The sequence below is a fragment of the Poecilia reticulata genome, linkage group LG17, assembly GCF_000633615.1.
Source record: "Poecilia reticulata strain Guanapo linkage group LG17, Guppy_female_1.0+MT, whole genome shotgun sequence".
Classification (NCBI taxonomy): domain Eukaryota; kingdom Metazoa; phylum Chordata; class Actinopteri; order Cyprinodontiformes; family Poeciliidae; genus Poecilia; species Poecilia reticulata.
In genome coordinates, this window is record NC_024347.1 from 15,897,750 (window position 1) to 15,917,162 (window position 19,413).

Sequence of the window (19,413 nt, forward strand, 5' to 3'; positions counted from 1 at the left end):
GACATAATAACCAACATGTGCACACACACATATCGCTGTAAAGCTCCCAGAGGGATTAGAAAAATCTCCAGAAAGACAGAGAAAGACTACCACACATCTGTTCCTCAAATCACTGGAAACGGTAACATTTTAAACTGGATCATACCTAATTATCAGTAAACATGACAGATATGGACTTATTCCATCACAAAATGCTGTGGTAGTATTGTGATAATGACAAAAATGATGATCATTTAGGTAAGCGCTCGCGCCATCTTGGTAAACAAGTGCAGCGCAATGCATACCGGACACATGGCTTCGATACCGACAAAAAGAAAATATGTGAACACTCTTGACCAATGTGCAAGAGAAAGATGCATGGACAAAATGGCTGCTGTCGGATTGTCTCACCATATGAGACAATTAAAAGTAAAGGTCGTCTGAACTCTTAGAGTGAATAACAAGGTTCTGGTGACTGGCAGAGTGAGCACATGTAGGAACACAAACATAGGCTACTTGTCCGTCTAAGCTAGCAGATAAAAGCTACATTAGTTAAGCTAATTTTGCTACTAAGAGTAAACATCACTGATATCTTACACAGAAGTGGGTAAAGTACTTAAAAATTGTGAACGAATAATGGTTGTAATGTACTTATATTGTTTATATGTTAGGAAAAAGGCGAGAGCTACACTTAAGCTTGTGGCTTGCTTACTGTTGTTATAGTAACCGCCTGCCAAGATGGCCGTCGTCAGCTATAAAGTTCATGGACGTGATGTTGGGAACTATGTTTCAGCAATAAATCAATTAACTGCATGTTAAGTTAAAATGACGAAGTTTGTTAAAGAGACGCTGCCCTTTAATATTGGCACCAAGTAAGAAGTAGTTCGTTTGCACTTCCTGCCACTTTTGCTTGTTTTCCTTGTCTAATCTGATTGTTTATTATTTATTGAAATGTGATTTTGGGTTACAGAGACTTCATAATCCATTTTAATTACCGTTTTTTTTTTTAATATATTTAAATTCTCTTCCAGTTCCCGTGATAAATGTTCTTTAGAAATTAAAGGGTTTTTTAATTATTTTTGAGAAAGTACACTTGCACCAGTAAGTCATTATTATTAATAAATTAGTTGAAAATATTCTGAAAATAATAATATTGCATATCGCAATAATTTTTGGGGCAATTTATCATCGAACAAAATTTATTATCATGACACATTTAGCATTCATAGCACCGCAAACACAAAAACTGTTCTTTAGAAACATTCTTATTTAAAATTGGCTTCTTCAGTTAATTAAAAAAAGTGTGATTTGTATCACTAAACTGCACACAGTAACTGGATTTAATCATATTTTCAAATTTAATTATATTTATTAAAGCTTTCGGAGGAGAAAACATTTCCGATAATGCTGGACGGTTCTGTTTTATTTTGTCATAAATCGGAATTTATTACGAAAACGATAAATCTAAATTCTTATCTTCATAATTGATAAACAATACAATAAATTCCCACCCGTAACGCCACACATTTCAAATTTATTTCTATTCTACTAAGTATTTCCGCTCTTTATAGTACGGAAGCTCACAATTTACAACCAGTGATTGCTTTAAACCACAGCTGAAATCAGTTAAAGTCAAAAAGCATCATGTGAAACTCAAGATATAAACATTACAAGTGGCAGGTCTGATTTAGACTTACAACAAAAAAAAAACACAGATTAAACAGTTAAGTGGAATTTGAAGAGACGATTTCATGAAGAAAACAAAACAAAAGGGAAGTATTTAGCTAAATCACAAGGTCAGAGTGTCTCACCCAACGGACGCCCTGTTGCACAATAACCGTCCAGTAAGGCTGAAGGTCAGCTGCCAGACGGCCTGAAGCTTCAAGCGTGAGCATAATATGATACAAGAGAACAACAAACCCTTCAGGCTGACGCTTTGTGACGTTGATTCACACGCAGCAGACAACACCGCAGTTTACTGCTCTCCTCCTGAACGTTTATTACCATTTAATAACTGCTGCTCTGTCACCAAAAAATGACTTATAGAGTCATTCCTCAAGGTCAAATGAGTCAGTAATTAGAGCTGCAATGAACAATTATGTCAGTAATCAATTATTCTGATGATTAATCGAACAAAAAAAATTCACATTTTGCAGATTTTTTATTTAACCTTTTGGATACAGTATTAGAAATACATCAATAACAATCAAAATCCTCTTTTAAATAAGAAAATAAATGTTTTACTGACAAAAATGCATTCAGTCACTGCAAAACACAAACTCCTATTTGGTCACTTATAACAAAGCATTTTTCCTCCTGTTATAAGTTAAATCATCTGCCAGTTAACTACTGTTTTTTCACCAATATGAAGCAAGATTTTATGTCTTTCTAAAAATTTACTTCATAATGGGATTATCTGTTGATTATGTTTTGGATTAAGACATTAATAATTGGTTAATCCATGAGATTTATTTTCTTTTCTTTTTTTAAGAATTTGTACCAGGTGAAGTTACTTTACTCTGTCAGTAAATGGCATGTTTTGTGTTTGTAAATGATTAATCAATCGCTGATTAATTAATTTTCTGATTAATCGTTTCAGCCCTATTAATAATATAAAACCCACAACAGAAATTATACGGAAACATTAAATTAAAACCAAACCGAGACATGAAAAATCAACACCGTTTCAAACTAAGATGAGATCCGGGATGAACTTAGAAAACTGGTGGTGGCCTAGTTTAGGTCAAAGCCACAAGCTTCTTTTAGGACAAAGTGTACTAAAAGATTACCAACAAAACAGTCCAAGGACATAAAAAAAAAATAAAACAATCTTGCATTTTTCAAAATTACAACCTGAGCTTTGCTGTGTTTCCATCTGAAGGTCTTCAGCTGAAGGACATTTGGGATGCTGCTACCATCGGACATCTCGATAAACGGAGAATCAACAGACGACGCAAACCACTCAGGTGTTCCCAGAATCAGTGTTTTTACTTTGCTCACCTTCTTCCTTGTGCCACTTTTTGCAAATCAATTGAAAAAGATCTAATTAGGGCACGAGAAGCCGTGTGAATGTAAGGAGGCAATCAAACACGCGAGGAATTGCTTCCTCCAATCAATCTTGTGTCTGGGAGTAGGTGGAGGTTTTAAGCTGATTACATTTCATTTCATAAAGAGCAATGGGGCTCATCAGGGTGGAGAGTTGCTATTAACTGTGACAATCAAGGTTCAGAGGGGATAAGTGAAGTCTCAAACTACTTCAAGTGGTGAGACACAAGTTAAAAGTGCCAAGAAGCAACTGATTTACACACCATCAGTTTTAATATTTAAGATTAATTGTCCACCAAAAGATAAAAGATGTATTGCACACCCAGCTACAACGACATTAGATTTCAGTTAAACCAAGGGTGCAGGGTCTGCAAGCAACACACAACTCCAAATTGTGAGTAAGTTTGTTGATGTTGCACCCAATTTTTAAACTGCATTTAAAAATTAAGTAATAACTGTGAAAAAAAAGAAGCATTTTAGGGTGCATTCTGCTTATTTCCGTTTAATCGAACTGTAGTTGATTCGATTTTAAAGTGCGGTTTATTTTGGTATGAATATGCAATCAAATTCTGGTGAGGACCAAAAAAGCAAACTCTGGTCCACCTACAAATCTCAGTCTCGGTTCGGTTGAAGGGAACGTTGGTGCGGTTATATGTGAACTATAGCACCGGGCATTCTGGGTAAATTTAACCAAACAAACGCGCATGTCTAGCGCCAGTGGGAGAAATGGCTCATGGGTTTTCACCAAAGATAAAAGACAAAAGACGCTACTCTATTTTTGTTTACATTTTTGTTTAAGAAGGAAGTTGCGCTCAGTGTCTTCTTCAGAAGTTTGGGTGTCGTTTCCCTCAGTAGTTATTGGTGCAGCACCACCACAGGTGAGGAGGGGAATAGGTTTTTCAATTAGTTTGGTTTGTTTGACACAGTGCAGTGTGAAAGCAAAATGTAACAAATGTTGCAAATTTGGGTACCAATCAGACGGAGTCTACTGGACTATCAGGTGGGAATACATCCTAAAAATCTTTGACAGTCCAATGAGACCGACTCAACTCCCCAACCCCTTGACCTAATTTTTTAGGTCAGCCTTTTTCAGGGTTTATGCCACCTGAGGCAACTGGGAACTGGTTGGAAGAAACAAACAGGAATCTCAGTTTTTCTTCAAGCAACCACAATTTTAACGCCCTAAAGTCAGAGTCAGACCCTTCTCTCCACACAAATCATCAAAACCGATGCCTCCAACATTCATATGGAACATGCAATATTTGAACTCTGCATGGTGAATCACACTAAATCAAACAATGCAGAGTTATCCTTCACCTAAAGCTTACTTTTTAAAACCGATGCCTTGTCCTGCAGTCGGCTGCAGCAGAGAGACGGCTCTGAACAGAGTGCTTTACAGAGGAAAAGTGACTTTTAGCTTCAGCTCATCATGTTGGGTTCTTACAAACATTTTACAGCAAATGACGAAGGATTATTATGATCCCGGAGGCAGCGGGATGATGAAAAGCAGCGGACGAGAAAGTGCAGCGAAGCAGCAAATTAAAACACACTGAGACCTTGACAGCTATTCTATTAAGTGGCTACAGGGGAGCGTCTGCTTCACTGAGTTCACTGTCCGATCCCAGGCGGCTGGAAGCTTTTTCAGGTGGTGAAAGCACGTTGGTACAATGATGTATCAGACGGTGAGTTGGAAATGTTTAAAATTTATGGTCAGAAATATCATGACTGGCTTGTTTACAGGCATTACTTCATTCATTTGTTATGTTCGACATACAAAAACAGCAAAAACAAAGCAGAACATTGTGGAAAAAGTCACTTCTTTTATAAAAGATTCAGTATACATCCAGTGAAATATTTCTAGTAATTTTGATGATTATGACTTATACGTAGTGAAAATGCAACATTTTGTGTTTCAGACATTAAGAATATTACTAAAGATTTAAAACAAGATTTTAAACTGATGATTAATCGATTAATCAGATAAACAAATTAGCACATTGTGCAGATTTTTCATTTAGCCAGTTAGCCATTTTTGTACAATATTCAAACTGTATTAAAATAAACGTATAACTCAGCTTTGTTTTAAATAAATGGGAATCTGAACCAGGTGCCGCTTGAGATGTTTTGAGTAAAACATTTTTACAAACCAAGTTGTTTTCATCTTGCATGCAAAATGTATATATTTAGCTTTTAGTTTTCTCTTAATTACCGTTATAAATGTGTTTTTTCAGCAAATGTACTTTTTTTGAGTCTGTATACTCCAGTTAATGATTACTATATTAGTTGACAATTAATTCAATAATTGATTAATCGCGATTAATCCGATTAATCATTTCAAACTTATTGAAAATGTCAATTTCTGACAATTGTTTTAGAAAATTTAAAGTCTTAGACATTTAGAATATTACATAAGATCAAAAAAGGATTTTCTAAACAAGAAATGTCAGGAAAATATCCTAATTTCCATGCACTCAATATTTGGTTGGACGTGTTTTTGCGTTTTTTACTGCATTAATGCAGTTTGGCGCTGACGTAAGCGACAAAAAATATAGAATTTTTTCATAATATTCTTTATTTTTGAAAAACAAACCAAACCTCCCTCTTTTTACTGGCTAAGTGAAATCAGTTGAGTCGTTTGAGACAACAGCTAGGGGATTAAACAATGAAAGAGCAGAGGCAACTGCTTGTTGACAAAGTGGTTCTCTGTGTTTGCTCCAGCCAGCAGATAAGAGCTTGGTAACTTCGGCACATCCCTCTCTTAACTCTCCACTTGAGCAGCGTGTCAGCAGGAGCTGAAGAGGCTTGAAAACAGGAGTGCGACCCGACCGCCGGACAAACACACGCATCTCTACTCGGTTCCATTTACATTGTGGTTCTGGTTTAGAACATTTTCCTACTTCTTTTGGGTTTCCTTGCCTTACATTTGTTCTTAATTCCTATAAAGGGGCAGCATTATATGTTATCCATATGCATAGTGTCCTTTTATAACATAATAAAGTATTATTAGTATTATTATTAGTATTATTGTGATGAAAATTGTCACTTTCTGCAATTTTTTCATTTAACCATTTAAGTCTTTTTACGCAGCATTCGAAGTACATTTAAATATGCAAATAAACATAATCCTGATGCTTTTTAAATAAGAAAATAACATTTTCAATTTGCCGGAAAATGTGTTAAAGTCCAGCACAAAGTATTTGTCTTTTAATCACAAGATTTTATCATAAATAGAACCTCGTTATCTAGAGACTTTTACCAAAAATCAGTTTCTATTTAGCTCAGTTCTCTTTATTTTTTTGTAAATTATTACAGTTCACATTTTCCTAATTAAATACTTGAACTTGGTGAAATATTAGCATGCATTCTGAAAGAAAGTGACCCAAATCCTGTTCTTACATCTGCGAATAAATTTGTTCAGTTAAGACCAAAATAATTTGATAACTACACGTCTTTCTTTGAATATAGCAGACATGCTAAATCATTTTTAAGGTTTGGATCCAACATCACCTAATTACAAAATAATGATAATTATAATAATAATTGAGTTTTTAATTATTTTCTTGGCAGAGCTGTTGAGCTCACATGATGGCATCATTTGGCATGTTTGGATTAACATGTTAATGGCTGCACAGTGGTGCAGTTGGTAGAGCTGTTGCCTGGTAGCAAGAAGGTTCTGGGTTCGATTCTCGGCCCCGGTCTTTCTGCATGGAGTTTGCATGTTCTCCCTGTGCATGGTGGGTTTTTTCCGGGTACTCCGGTTTCCTCCCACAGTCCAAAAACATGACTGTCAGGTTAATTGGTCTGTCTAAATTGCCTCTAGGTGTGAGAGTGTGTGTGCATGGTTGTGTGTCCTGTGTGTCTCTGTGTTGCCCTGCAACAGACTGGCGACCTGTCCAGGTGACCCCGCCTCTTGCCCGGAACGTTGGCTGGAGGTAGGGATAAGGGTGTAAAGAAAATGGATGGATGGACGGATAGATTATTTTCTTGGCCCCCAAGTGACAAAAAGTTTGTACACCCCAGCTCAAGACAAACGGGTTCAAAGAAAACAAAATATTTCAAATAAATAATTTCTTTGCTTCATAAATGGTTGTTCTGAAGCCAAAAATACTCAACTAAAACATAAAAAAACCCATAAAATAATAATTTATTGTCCTTGTTGTCAAACAGCTATAAATATTTGCATGTTTTAAACTTTCAAACCAACTGCATCTTCAACCATTACGTAATTAAACTGGCACAGAGTTGAGCATCGTTCCTCTTTTTGGTGATTGCTTTCAGGAGCTTTAGCTGCAGCAGCATTTCAGCAGGACTGGAAACACGCAGTGAAATGCAGCGTTCACATTCACAGTACCTCTGATTTTTATTTTAAGTGCTCAGAGTCTAAAACAATAAATGATAAATTTTTAAAAATGCTAAATGCATGTGTGTCAGGTAACACTGACCTGACCCAGGAACGAGTTTGGTGCAGACGAGTTGCAGACACCCAAAGCCGGACTGCTTGAGGACAAAACTGGAACGAGCGTAACTACTCTGACCTTTGTTGCTATTAAATTGGGACAAAGAAAGGTTGAGGAAGGAAGGAGCTCCGCTTTATGGACTGAAACTGCATATGTTGAGTTTCTGATAACCTTTCAGAGAAAACATAATCAGTCTGTTGTGACGTCGGTGAGAGGGGACACATGATGCTGAACACCGCAGCAAACAGAAAAGGTCAAAAACAAAAACAAAGGAGTTGGTATTTTTAGTCAATACAAAGAAGCGAGTTTGCTCAGTGTTTTTAAGATAAAACACTAAGAACAACCTTCTGAGGGAAACTGTATGCAGTGTTTTCAGCTAAATGCACATCTGTGAAGATGTTTTACGTTCTTTAATTTAAATATCAATAAGATATGTATTGTTCTTGTATTTGTTTTGTTACTTGCTTAAATATTTTGAATCTTGTTCAAACAATTTTTAGGGAGACATTTAAAAATGCTTGAAAAGGTTTTGAGTCTTAATTTAAAAACTTTGACACATTTTAAAAATAAAAGTTACGTACTGCACATTTAAAGAGGGATGGGGTGGGGTTTAGCAGCAGCTCCATATTTGGGTGATTGACAGCGCTAAGACCCTCCTCCTGGCTCTGATTGGTTGCTTCTAGTTAGCCCTGCGACATTGCCAAAGGTGGAGGAGCTCAATTTTTTTCACAGATTATCTGCTCATGCCATTCCGTCATAAAAGTGAAAGTTTCAACAAATATGTAAAAAAAATAGATTTTATATAAAATTTGCATAGTGTAGCTTTAAGGAGCTTGCCAAATATTTATATTTCAAAACAGAACCACATAAAGAGCATTTTTCTGTTTGGAAAGTTTCTCTTTCCCATAACCACTAGCGCCCTCTACTGGATGGAGGCCAAACTACAACACTAAAAGCAGGCTGCTAATAGATTGGAGCTAATTTTAATCTAATAAACCATTGATCTAATGCCAAGTTGATTAACTGTTTGCGTCCCCAGGGCTTGACCCTGAAAACTTTCTAAGCCCGGTGGTCGGGACGTTAGAGCAATCATCCGGCAGTCTACTATACTGACAGAGAATTTGAAAATATCACTAGTAATTATGCGTTATTGGAAGACATAATTAACAAAACCTTAAACTGTAATGCTAACTTTAAAAAAACTAAAATAGATAAACCACCCATGGCAGGCTTATAAAACACTGCAGGAAACCCGGCATCCCTGCTGCTGACCAACGTGCTTAAAGTAACAGAAGAAGACGATTCTGACCTGGAGATGTTCAGTCGAAGAGCTGCTCAGTTCATCTCCCGACTCTGAGCCGTTGGTGCGTCTCTCCTCTCCTGCCGAGTCGCAGTGCTGCGTGACATCCGGCGGCGCCCTCAGCGAGTCCGGCGACCGGGTGCGGGTGCGAGGCAGGGTGCTGGACGAGCCTTTTTGGGGGAAGCCGCCCTGAACAAGGATTTCTGCAAGGCAGCGCTCGTGCTCGGTGGGCGTACTGGGAGTGTGGTGGTGGTTACTGTTCCTGCGGGGGATCGGGGGACTGAAGTGGGCTGAAGAGGCGGTTTGGGCTGAAGGAGAGCGCCGGGTTTTGGACTCGTTTCGGTGAAGGGAGTCAGCGGCTTGGTTATTGATCTTCAGGTCCAGAGTGTTTGGTTTCACCCAGAGGGAAGCGCCGCTGCGCGGGTTGGAGTTTCCAGACGCAGAGTGGGAGTGCGAGATGGGCTTTGGTGGCGGCATGAGGGCTTTCCGGACCTCACGCACATACTGAGCCGGTACGTAAAACGGCTTTGTGGTTTCGTCTTTCCTCACCTGCCACCAGTCCTCATTAGCTTTCTTCATCAGCATGTAACATTCCCCTTCCCGAATGGTGATGACGCGGTCCTTGGACGTGTACTCATAGTCGTACTCAACTTCGATGTAGATCTCGCCCGGCGCGATGGGCAAATCCGCCATGATGCCTCTGACTGTCCCACAAGGCGGCTCAGCATAAGAGGGAAATATTTACTACCATGGCTCAGCAGCAGACCTGGAAACAGAGAAAACACAAAATCAGATAAATACAATTTATTGCACAGCAAAAATTTGTTATCGTGACAGGCCTACTTAATGCCATTTTGTTGTCTGTGGGAGTTTTGAATAGAAGTTTTTAGATCCCACATTTATAAACAACAGTATGAATATGATAAATGCACCTGACTTTTGCATAAAGCTCAATCTTAGGCACAGCTTCCTGTTATTGTCCTGACTCTTAAAATAGCAAAACATTTATTAAATTAGTCAGTTTGAGCAACTTTAACTTAAAGAAAATTTAAAAATTGTGCCCATGTGTAAAGAAAGTTCAAAATTTAAGGTGGAGGAATGTCAAAACTTTGATGCTCTGGGAAAAAAAGAGAAGAAGAAATCAAATTATTTCTATTTTTAATCTCTTATGCAACAAATGTTTAAACAAAGGCGCAATCGGTTTCTGAAGCCTTATACTCTGGGAAACCAATCACAGTGAACAAATAAGATACAAACGGAGAGGATTTAATCCTCTTTAAAGGCTGAATGCACCGTCCAGCTCAGAACTTGAAATCATCACATGAGATTAGCCAGGAGGGGAGCGAGGCGAGTCATGCAGTCTTCATTTACTTTGCTCTGCGCTGAGCTAAAGGACAGTATGTACAGTAATAACTCAGGCATGTTGCTGCTGAGCGGGAAGATCAGTAGAGTCGTTCACATAGCTTTCTGCTGACGTCACTTTTATAAACACACAAACACACCTAACGTCCCTCTAAGTGTAAGCCATTGTTTCCACTATTTATCTACACTTAGCAGCAGATTGAATAAAATATACAAGCTTTTATACGAGGCATTTTCTTTATAAATACAACTTGAGTGTCCAAAGAATGAGAGAGAAAACTAGTTGTGCTGTAATCTGTTTTTCAACGGTGATCTCATGTTGTCTTGTGTCGTAAATTCAGAGCGCTACTTCCTGTACAGCCTGTGCTTTTCCTCCTTTTTGCAAAACCAAAACTTGGTCAAAACAGAAAAAGTTTACTGAGCTTTTTTCCCCATTTGAAACAAAAATACAACCAGGAACAAAAGTTTAAGCTAAAAAAGTAAAAGTAAAGTCATTCAACAACCAAATCCCAACATTTCTATAGGCTCGTTGCATCGTGACGTCCAAAGATCCTGCTTGATCTGCGGATGATGACTACCATTGTTTTCAGCAGTCAAGTTGTCAACATAACACGCTAAATCTGAAATGTACATGTGGTATATAAAAAGGAAAAGGGACGCACTGCTTTGCTAAAAATTTTCAACAATTAGATAAAGTCAGGAAAAAGTTTTATTTACAAAAAAAATGGCAAGAAGGGAAGTAGGTGACTTATGCTAGCTTGACTTTGACAACCTTAGCATGTAGATGTGCTGCAGAATTTTGGTGTTTCAGTTCAGTAAAAAAAAAAAAAAAAAAGGAGGCGACTCACACAGGGGTTTAAATTAGCTAATCAATCACAGTGATCAGTTATTAACAATTGTATTAATAAACATCAAGCCTGAAAATGTAAAACTTTTAACGGACTGAATGTTCTGTTCCTTTATGTGGAAAATGTTTGCGTGTTTTTGTTTTTTTTGGTGTTGAATCCCGATACATTAGTACTGTTGCTGTCAGTCGGTTGCTATGGCAACGAGTCTGTGTGTGTATAGTAGCCAACACAGAGTGCAAGAGAAAAGAAGAATATGAATGTTTTTGTTGTTGCTCAACGGTTTTTCTGTTATTTTTCCCCACTGCTGTGCGCACTGCACTGAATTAGTAATACTTGCATCTCCAGGTTTCATTAGCCGTAGCTAACTTGCATTGCATGTACTTTATGTCAGTGGTGTCCAAAAGTGTGGTGCGTGGGTCAATTGTGGGCCCCGAACCTGATTTTATGTGGCCCCTCCATCAGAACTTAAAAGCTCCTGCAGTTAAAAAGTAAAATGTTTCCAGTTATTTAGCAGCGTTTTCGATCAGCTGGACAGTAGCTTTATGAAGATCAGTGATTAGGTGTGATTAGGTTAAAAATGCCAGGATTACTCCCGATCCGATGGATAATTTCCCTACAGATTAAGTGGCTGGTCTGGACAGAAATCCATTAACCAAATGAAAAATACAAAGAACAAGAGGAAACATTCCTTGTTGACCTTTAACCTTTTAATTCAACCAGCTGCACTAGAGAGGAAGACCATAAAATTAAAATAAATTTGTTTTGGCACATCAACCGTATCAATTTATTTTTGTCTCTGTCTTAATGAGTAAGGTTTAAATTGTTTACTTGAATACATCCCATTAAATATAGCAAGACGATGTCTATTTGTGCCAAACCAATCAAATTAAAATAGTTTCCCAATGCAAAAACAGAAACATGTCAAACTCTGACACTTCTGGACGGAAATTAGAAATATATCATCTTCAAAGAAAATAAATGTTGGGGAAAAAGGTTTATTTTCCAGCTGTTTCTTGATCAGTGATGTCCAAAGTTTGTACCCTGGGCCCAAAACTGGCAAATTTAAACTACTGATGAGCCACAAAATTCATTAAAAATGCTAAAATTTGGTTGACTTTTTTCCCCCTTTTTTAGTCTTACCTGTTTAACAATAAACAAAACTTTTATAAAAATTTGCATATCATTAAAAATTCAAAACATAAAAAATGAAAAAGACAATTTCCTAATTTTCTATGTCACTGATTTTTTCTAATTTGTTGACCAAATTTCTTACCATTCTTGATTTGTGGTCAGGGACCGAACAAAATCAATTCAAAGGCCACAAATGGCCCTCAGGCCTCCTTTTGGAGACCCCTTATTTAAAGGAAGCAGAAGAAAATGCCTCATTTTCTGGTTGAAATCCATTTGTATAACAGAGATACAATCAAGTCAAATTTTCTATATGATAAATATTTCTAGTACAATTATTTTTTGTAACTGGAAAACTGCTTTGATTCACTTTAATTATTGGAAAAACGGAAATGTGCTCAGACTTATGGATGTAATGTGAGAAATTAAGGTTTTTCAACTTTAAATAGCATTAGAAGAAAATTGTGTATTTGCAAATAATAAGAGTTTTAAAAAAATGGATCATTACAAACACTTTCAACAGTGTAGTTTGTATGTTTCTCTCTCTAAAGCAAATTATAGAAAGTTTTGAAAATAATTTGGCTGAAAACAATGGAAACTTCCTGGCCTCTGCTCTTCATAAAGAAAGGCGTTAGGAAGATTAATTACCCTCAGGCTGTTTGCCTTTTTTACTTATCCCCACCTAGACTAAGCCTCGGCTTCTGCGTTGGTATTTAGCAAACCGCACAAATCTTCCCGGAGTCCAATCAGCAAAATCAGAGGCGGCGCGTTAATTTAAAGTGATGGTAATAAGCTTTACAGAGAGGCGTGGTCTGGAGGTGAGGTTTGAGACATGAATAACAGAGTGAGGAAACATGTAGGAAAAATAAATAAAAGCACGCCCGTCTCAGCTGCTGACCGTTTCACATGATTCCTGTTTGCAGCGCTCTGAGGCCGGGATGCCACTGATTACTGTGATTCGGCTGCTTTCATCACACAGAGGAAATCACTCACCCACCCTGGTGAAATGTGAGAGAAGGGAAGTAAAACTGAACTTTTGTTACAGCGAGAGCAATAGTTGGAAATTTGCATTATGAAAATCTAGTTATAAAGATGGGAAGTTCTTAGGAGCGTTAAAACGTCTCTAATCATCAGAGCCAATGTGAATATTTTTATCACGACTCAGTGAAAACAGACTTGCAAAGTTTAGGGGGAAAAAACTGTAAGAACATTTTCTAAAAACAGAAGTTTAAATACCAGACAAGGCTAAAAATAAAAATCACAGATTTTTTTTCATACCAAATTCTTTTTTTTTTCTTAAAATATAAAAAAATATTCATTCATTTTATTTTTATTGCATTTCCTTCAGGTTCAGCCAATCTTCCCATGACCGGCTCTGACAGGTGATCACAAAGTCCAAAACAAGAAGAAGAAAAAAAGTTTTAAAGTTTTGTTATGAGGAAGAGATGCAGCCAAGGCCTCCAGATTGGGAACCACATACGGTTGCACCAATTACAGTTTTCTGGCCGATCACCGATCTTTGAGAACCATGCCTTCCTAATTCAGATGCTGATTTGATGCTGAAGAGTCGCTTGATATAGTGACAAAGTTGCTCAGTTGTCAAAAGGTGACAAAGTGGCTGATTTTCAGACTTTTGGGGAGGTCGATAATAACAGTGGATGAGATCAGTTTCCCATGAAAGTATTGATTGATTACCATAATTAAGGAAATCAAGGCTGATTTATCAGCCGAACGATTTATCGGTGCACCCCTAGTAAATATCAGTTATCAACCAAAACAGCAGGATTAATATCGGATATCGGTATCGGCCTAAATCCTCATATCGGTGCATCCCTAGTTTAATAGACTACAAGTTGCTGGATACACTTAAATCATTTTCTTGACATACATACATCAATGGCTATTATATTTGTTGAAAAATAGCTGAATTTTATCTAAATAACAGATGACGCATCAACCAATCATCCATTTTCCCCTTGATGTACTTTTCTGAGATCAACAAAAAGAAATCAGATAAAAGTGGTAAACATATTCTTTGATGCATAAATTGAGATAATCTTATTTCATCATCTGATTCATAACTATCATCACCTGAAGCAGCTTTTTCCCATGATCTGCTGCAATTCTTGGACAAAAAAGAAAGGCAGGAGGAAGTAAGTGTCTGCTAGGATTGGTTGATTTCTGGTAAATATCTCTTTAGAGCAAACATAACAGCAGATAAAAGGTTTCTTGATGCATTGGTATTACAGAAAATAGAGGCGTTTAAGGTGGTGGAAAACCACTTTTATGACTATCTTTACCTGGGAAATTATCTATATTTTCTCTAAGTGAAAAAGACAGAAGACAATGATTATGCACTATAAAAAATACGAAAAAATCTGAACTTCCTCTTTAATATACATCTATGCACAAAACTACACTTAAAAACGTGACTGAGCTAAATTAATTTTACAAAATAAATAGCCTAGTCATAGCAAAATTACTGTTGTTGAATGTGTTTTTTAAGGTTTTATTGGCTCTAGAGACCTTTATTTGAAGGTAGTTTGGCAGGAGGGAGGGTTGTGGGAGAGGGGGAGGGCATGGGGTGGGTGTCACCATGCCGGGAATCGAGCCTGCGACCACTGGCATGGGGACTGGGGCCTCAGTGCATGGGTTGTGCTTTGCCCCTGCGCCACCACAGCACCCCGAATGTGTTGATTTTAAAAGAAAATTTTAATTATTTATTATGCTATCAAAAATACTAAGTAGAATTTAATTATATTTTATCATATTAAATAATTACTAAATTCTACCCATTGGAAACTCCCTGGTTTTAATTACCCTACATTTCTTATTGAAATTTGAAGTTTTTAAAATATATTATATATTAATTATCACTTTGCTGCTACAATATTTTTAAATAGACACTGTTCTGAGTGTAGACGTTTTAGTGACATGTTGTTTTTTTTTTATCTCCTCAAGAAAAACTGGTTTGGCACAAAGCTTGTGATTTAAATAACATACATTTACATGCCCCAAATAAGCATTTAGTTTCAACTCCTTTCAAAGTCGCTGGTTTTGGAGTTTCAGTTTCAGGATCGTTTTGTGGGTGACTAGAAACGCAACTCAGCACTTCTATTGATAACCTCCCCCCAAAAACCTAGAGATAGAGTCAGCACTGATATTAACTCATGCATAAGCGCTTCCTTTAAGGTGAATAACACAGTTTCACCAACTTAGATTTAAGACTTTTTAAGACCATTATGACAGAAATTTAAGATCCATCTCCACAGAAATGGATGAACTTCATCCAGATAACTGGCAATAAATTAGCACTTTATTCATGATAGACGCAATATGTATGTTAGCAGCTAGTTAGCGTAATCTCAACCGTTACATAGAATATACTAGATTAGCCAGTACTGTCAAGACCAAATTACTTTTTAAATGATTTTAAGACTTTTTAAGTTTCTTTGACACCCTGGATGGAAAATGGCGAACATTAGAAATTAGCAGAGCCAGTCCAGCTGTGACCTCTGCATGCAGCCACACCAAATATAGGCCCCAAGTTGCCCCAAACAACACTGTTGACGCACAAACCGCCCCAGTTAGGACCGTCACACCACCACTTTCCAGGAGACCCAGCTCCCTGAGGTTCATTAGGACGAGTATAACCACAATCTGTCACACAGTCAGCTGCAGCCCACTTAAACGGGAACACACACAACCTGCCAGAGCACAAGCAGGAAGGCCGCGTCTGGAGGAGGCATCGGAGCAGGTCGTCCCACATTTCTCCTCCCACACACAGTTATTTCAACCAATATCTCAACGGAAAAATGGTCCTTAATGTCAGGTGTCCCTGGGATCCTTTGGAAAATGTGCTATGTCCACTGTATATCTACGACAAATAATGCATTATTTATTTGACACATAGAAAAGGAAACTGAAAAACAATGATGGACAAAGTTTAAACTGTGATTTGTGGAAAACTTAAACCGACAAATCTAGTAATGCACCGATCATTGAGCTAGTTCTGGTTATTGGCAAGAACATTTTTTTGTTTGTTTTTTTGCACGTTTGTTTGCTTTCCCTAATTGTCACTGGATTCTAAAATACCAAAGAACCTGAAATGCTTTTTTTTTTACGTTCTTTTCAACCTTAATTAAACTAAAACTTATTCACACAAGTAAATTATAATGTGTCATAGTGTGAAAAGATTAATACAAACTGGTAGATCAGATCTAAAAAAAAATAAAATAGAGTGGTATCAGCCCACAAAAGCTTGATTGATGCATCTCTAAATGAGCGCATCATAATATAAAAAGTATAATAAATATGCATTTGGGCCAACAATCTAATATTAGTATTGCTGTTGTTGCTGATAATCAATATTTAATGGCATTATTATTTAGATTGGACACGTCAACAAAGTGAAATAAACAAACAAACTTAACACAGATTGCAACATGACATACATAAACACCGCCTGCTTTTATCTCCCCAGTTTTACTGACCGGAAAGATATTTTTTTTAAAGTATATATCAATATGTATCTATATATTGTTCTTTCTGTACTAAAAAGGACAGGACAAACACAGAACTGTGATTATCTTTGTTGTTATTTTTAGCCAAAACCAATAATCATTTTTCTAAGTGAAGGTTTTGTGCTCCAGTTTTGACCATCAACCAACTATTTAAATGTAAAACTATGATTTATGAAGTGAGTTAGCTGTTATAATTTGACTGTCAATGTGAGATAAAACATACTATGAATTGCAAATATATCAGATTTATTGTGATGCAAACTGAACCTTTAGGGAGTATAAATGGATGTTTGCTGCCATTTCGCAAAACTATACAATTTCTATCAGTTTTACGATTTCAAAAAAAGACATAAATATATGTCTTGACTTGTATTATTTATTTTTACTTAATGTTACTAGTTCGCCAAATATAGTGAGAAAATGACATTTACAAAGTGTGAAAATTCATTTATGCGCTTTAAGAACAGGCTGCAGATTTAATTGTAGTTCATGTTTATGAATTTTAAAGCAAAGTTTCGTCTTAAATGTCCACCGTCCTGCCTTAATCTGTCGCTAACATTAGCCTAGCTAATTAGCTTTGTGGCTAAAACATTCCTGAGTGTCCCAGCCAAAGATCCGCACCTGAACGTGTCTCCGCTTGTGAGTCCTCCGGGAAAGGACGGCGAACTCCGGCGCTCCTCTGCGAACTTAAATCCCGGGAAACTTTTCCCCTCGGAGCTGCCACCGTGTCCGATTGAACGGTTGTCTTTTTCTTCTTATTATTATTATTATTTTTGTTTTAAAGTTTCTCGGACAATCCCGTCCTTCCCTGTTCGGTATGTGTGGGGTGGGTAATCCACAACAGTTCCCGTTCCCGTGGACTCTCGCCTGCTTCTGACAACTTCGGCAACCACCTTTCAAGCAAAGATCGTCTACTCACGCGACATTTCACTGTGAAGACTTTTCAGCGGAAACGAAAAGATTATTTATTTACAGTGTGCTAAGATGTACTTATTTCGCGAACTGCGTGATATTGCGCATCCAGATATTATCAGTTCACTAAGTGTGTGTTTTGTCCAGGAGGCTCTTTAGATATTTGTCACTGAAATACGGTGAGAGTGAGGCATCGTCTTTGTAAGGAATGCACATGGTTCGAGCCCCTCAGGTGTCAAAGATGCAAACAGGGAATAAGCGCTCTCTCGCGGTAATAATGTGAAACTACAAGTGCTAGATAGATGCTTAAAAACAAAACACGGAGGTGCCATAAGTTTCTCCAACTGAACAGAAACAAAACTGGAGTTATCTTTGGACCTAAAGAGGAATCTACAGTCAGCACAACTTCAGTTATTACAGCTAGAAACTAGTGATCCGGCCTGAATCTGGGTGAACCTCCAGAATCACATAAAGACAGTTACAAAATCAGCCTTCTAACGCGTGAAGAACATTTCTAGGATTAAAGGAGTCGGTTTAGTAGAAAAACTCACCCACAAGTTAATCTTTAGTTGCATTGTGCAACTGTCTTCATAGGTCTACCTAAAAAAACTGTCCACCGGCTTCCTGTTCTCAGAGAATAGACTTTAAAATACTCCCTTTTATAAATCACTGAACGGTTTAGCATCACAATACATTAAATATCTGTTGTTGTCATAGCAACCTTCCAGACTTCTCAGGTATTCAGGTTCTGGTCTGCATCCCCAGAACCAGAACCAAACATGGAGAAGCAGCATTCAGCTTATATGCTCCACAAATCTAAAACAAACTTCCAGAAAACTTCAAAACAGCCAAAACACTGAGTTCACAGAGTTCTTTTAAATCCAGGCTAAAACCCACCTGTTCAGAGTTGCTTTTGACTCATTATATCTGGAACATCATAATCAATTAATCAATTTGTATTGCTAATATCAGCAATAAGGCAATTCAAAGTGCTTTACATCATAAAAACACAAAGTGACCAAAATATTATCACCAATTAAAGAACAAATTACCTTCTGTCAAGTGCCATGATAGACATCGAATATGTTGATCTTTAATTATCATTTGATAGCAACTCTAAACAGGTGTGCTTTTAGTCTAGATTTAAAGGAACTCAGTGTTTCAGGTGTTTTGCAGTTTTCTGGAAGTTTGTTCCAGAGCAGACCAGAACTGTTCATAAGGGGGTCCATTTTTTCTACTTTTCCACTGCATCGTAATAATTTTTGCTAGCTTGTTTTACTTTTTTATCATAATGCTCTGAATTACCTTGTTTACAAATAAAGCTAACTTGCCCATAAACTCACCTTCCTGTTCCTTTATGAACAAGATTGTTAAATTTAAGCAAAAAGTAGAAACCATAAAACTGTTGACAACTTGACACCTGAAATTGTAGTAACCAGACAGGAAAAGTGACAGATTTTCTCATAATTATTTAATCACACATACATTTACATCATGCAGTCAATCCAAAACTGTGATCTCATTAAACTTCCCGTCTCTGTCCATATCATCAGAGCCCTGTTAGACTTGTGCCTCAGTTCTCCAGGAATGATCCAGTACCGCGTCCACTGACCCAAACCCCACCCACCCCGCAAAAAAAAAAAAAAAAAACAACAAATAAACAAAACTACTGTCCTTTAAAAATCGACCAACTATTACACAGTAATAAAAAAAGGCTACACTTTTGTTTTAATTTAGAATCAATGCAAAAACGTAATTTCGGCAAACACCATAAGTGATCTCTGCAACCCATTTCATATCCAGTTTTTGGTGGAAGATCATAGGATAAACATTTAAAGTTTACGATTGAGAAGTTTTAT

General features: G+C 37.2%; 1 protein-coding gene across 4 annotated transcripts in view; it reads right to left on the reverse strand.

Moving 5' to 3' along the window:
• LOC103479478 (rho GTPase-activating protein 12-like) overlaps nucleotides 1-17,530 on the reverse strand; it is a 61,820-nt gene extending 44,290 nt beyond the window's left edge. For 2 of the 4 annotated variants that reach the window (XM_008433919.2, XM_008433917.2), the window contains exons 1-2: nucleotides 17,264-17,530; nucleotides 8,791-9,547 (exon numbers count right to left, since the gene is read on the reverse strand). In XM_008433919.2, coding sequence (XP_008432141.1) covers nucleotides 8,791-9,474 — 684 coding nt within the window. In that variant the 5' untranslated portion in view covers nucleotides 9,475-9,547; nucleotides 17,264-17,530. The remainder of the gene's footprint in view (nucleotides 1-8,790; nucleotides 9,548-17,263) is intronic. The other 2 variants (XM_008433921.2, XM_008433918.2) reach the window with 1 other exon arrangement.
• Between the last annotated feature and the right edge of the window lie 1,883 nt (nucleotides 17,531-19,413).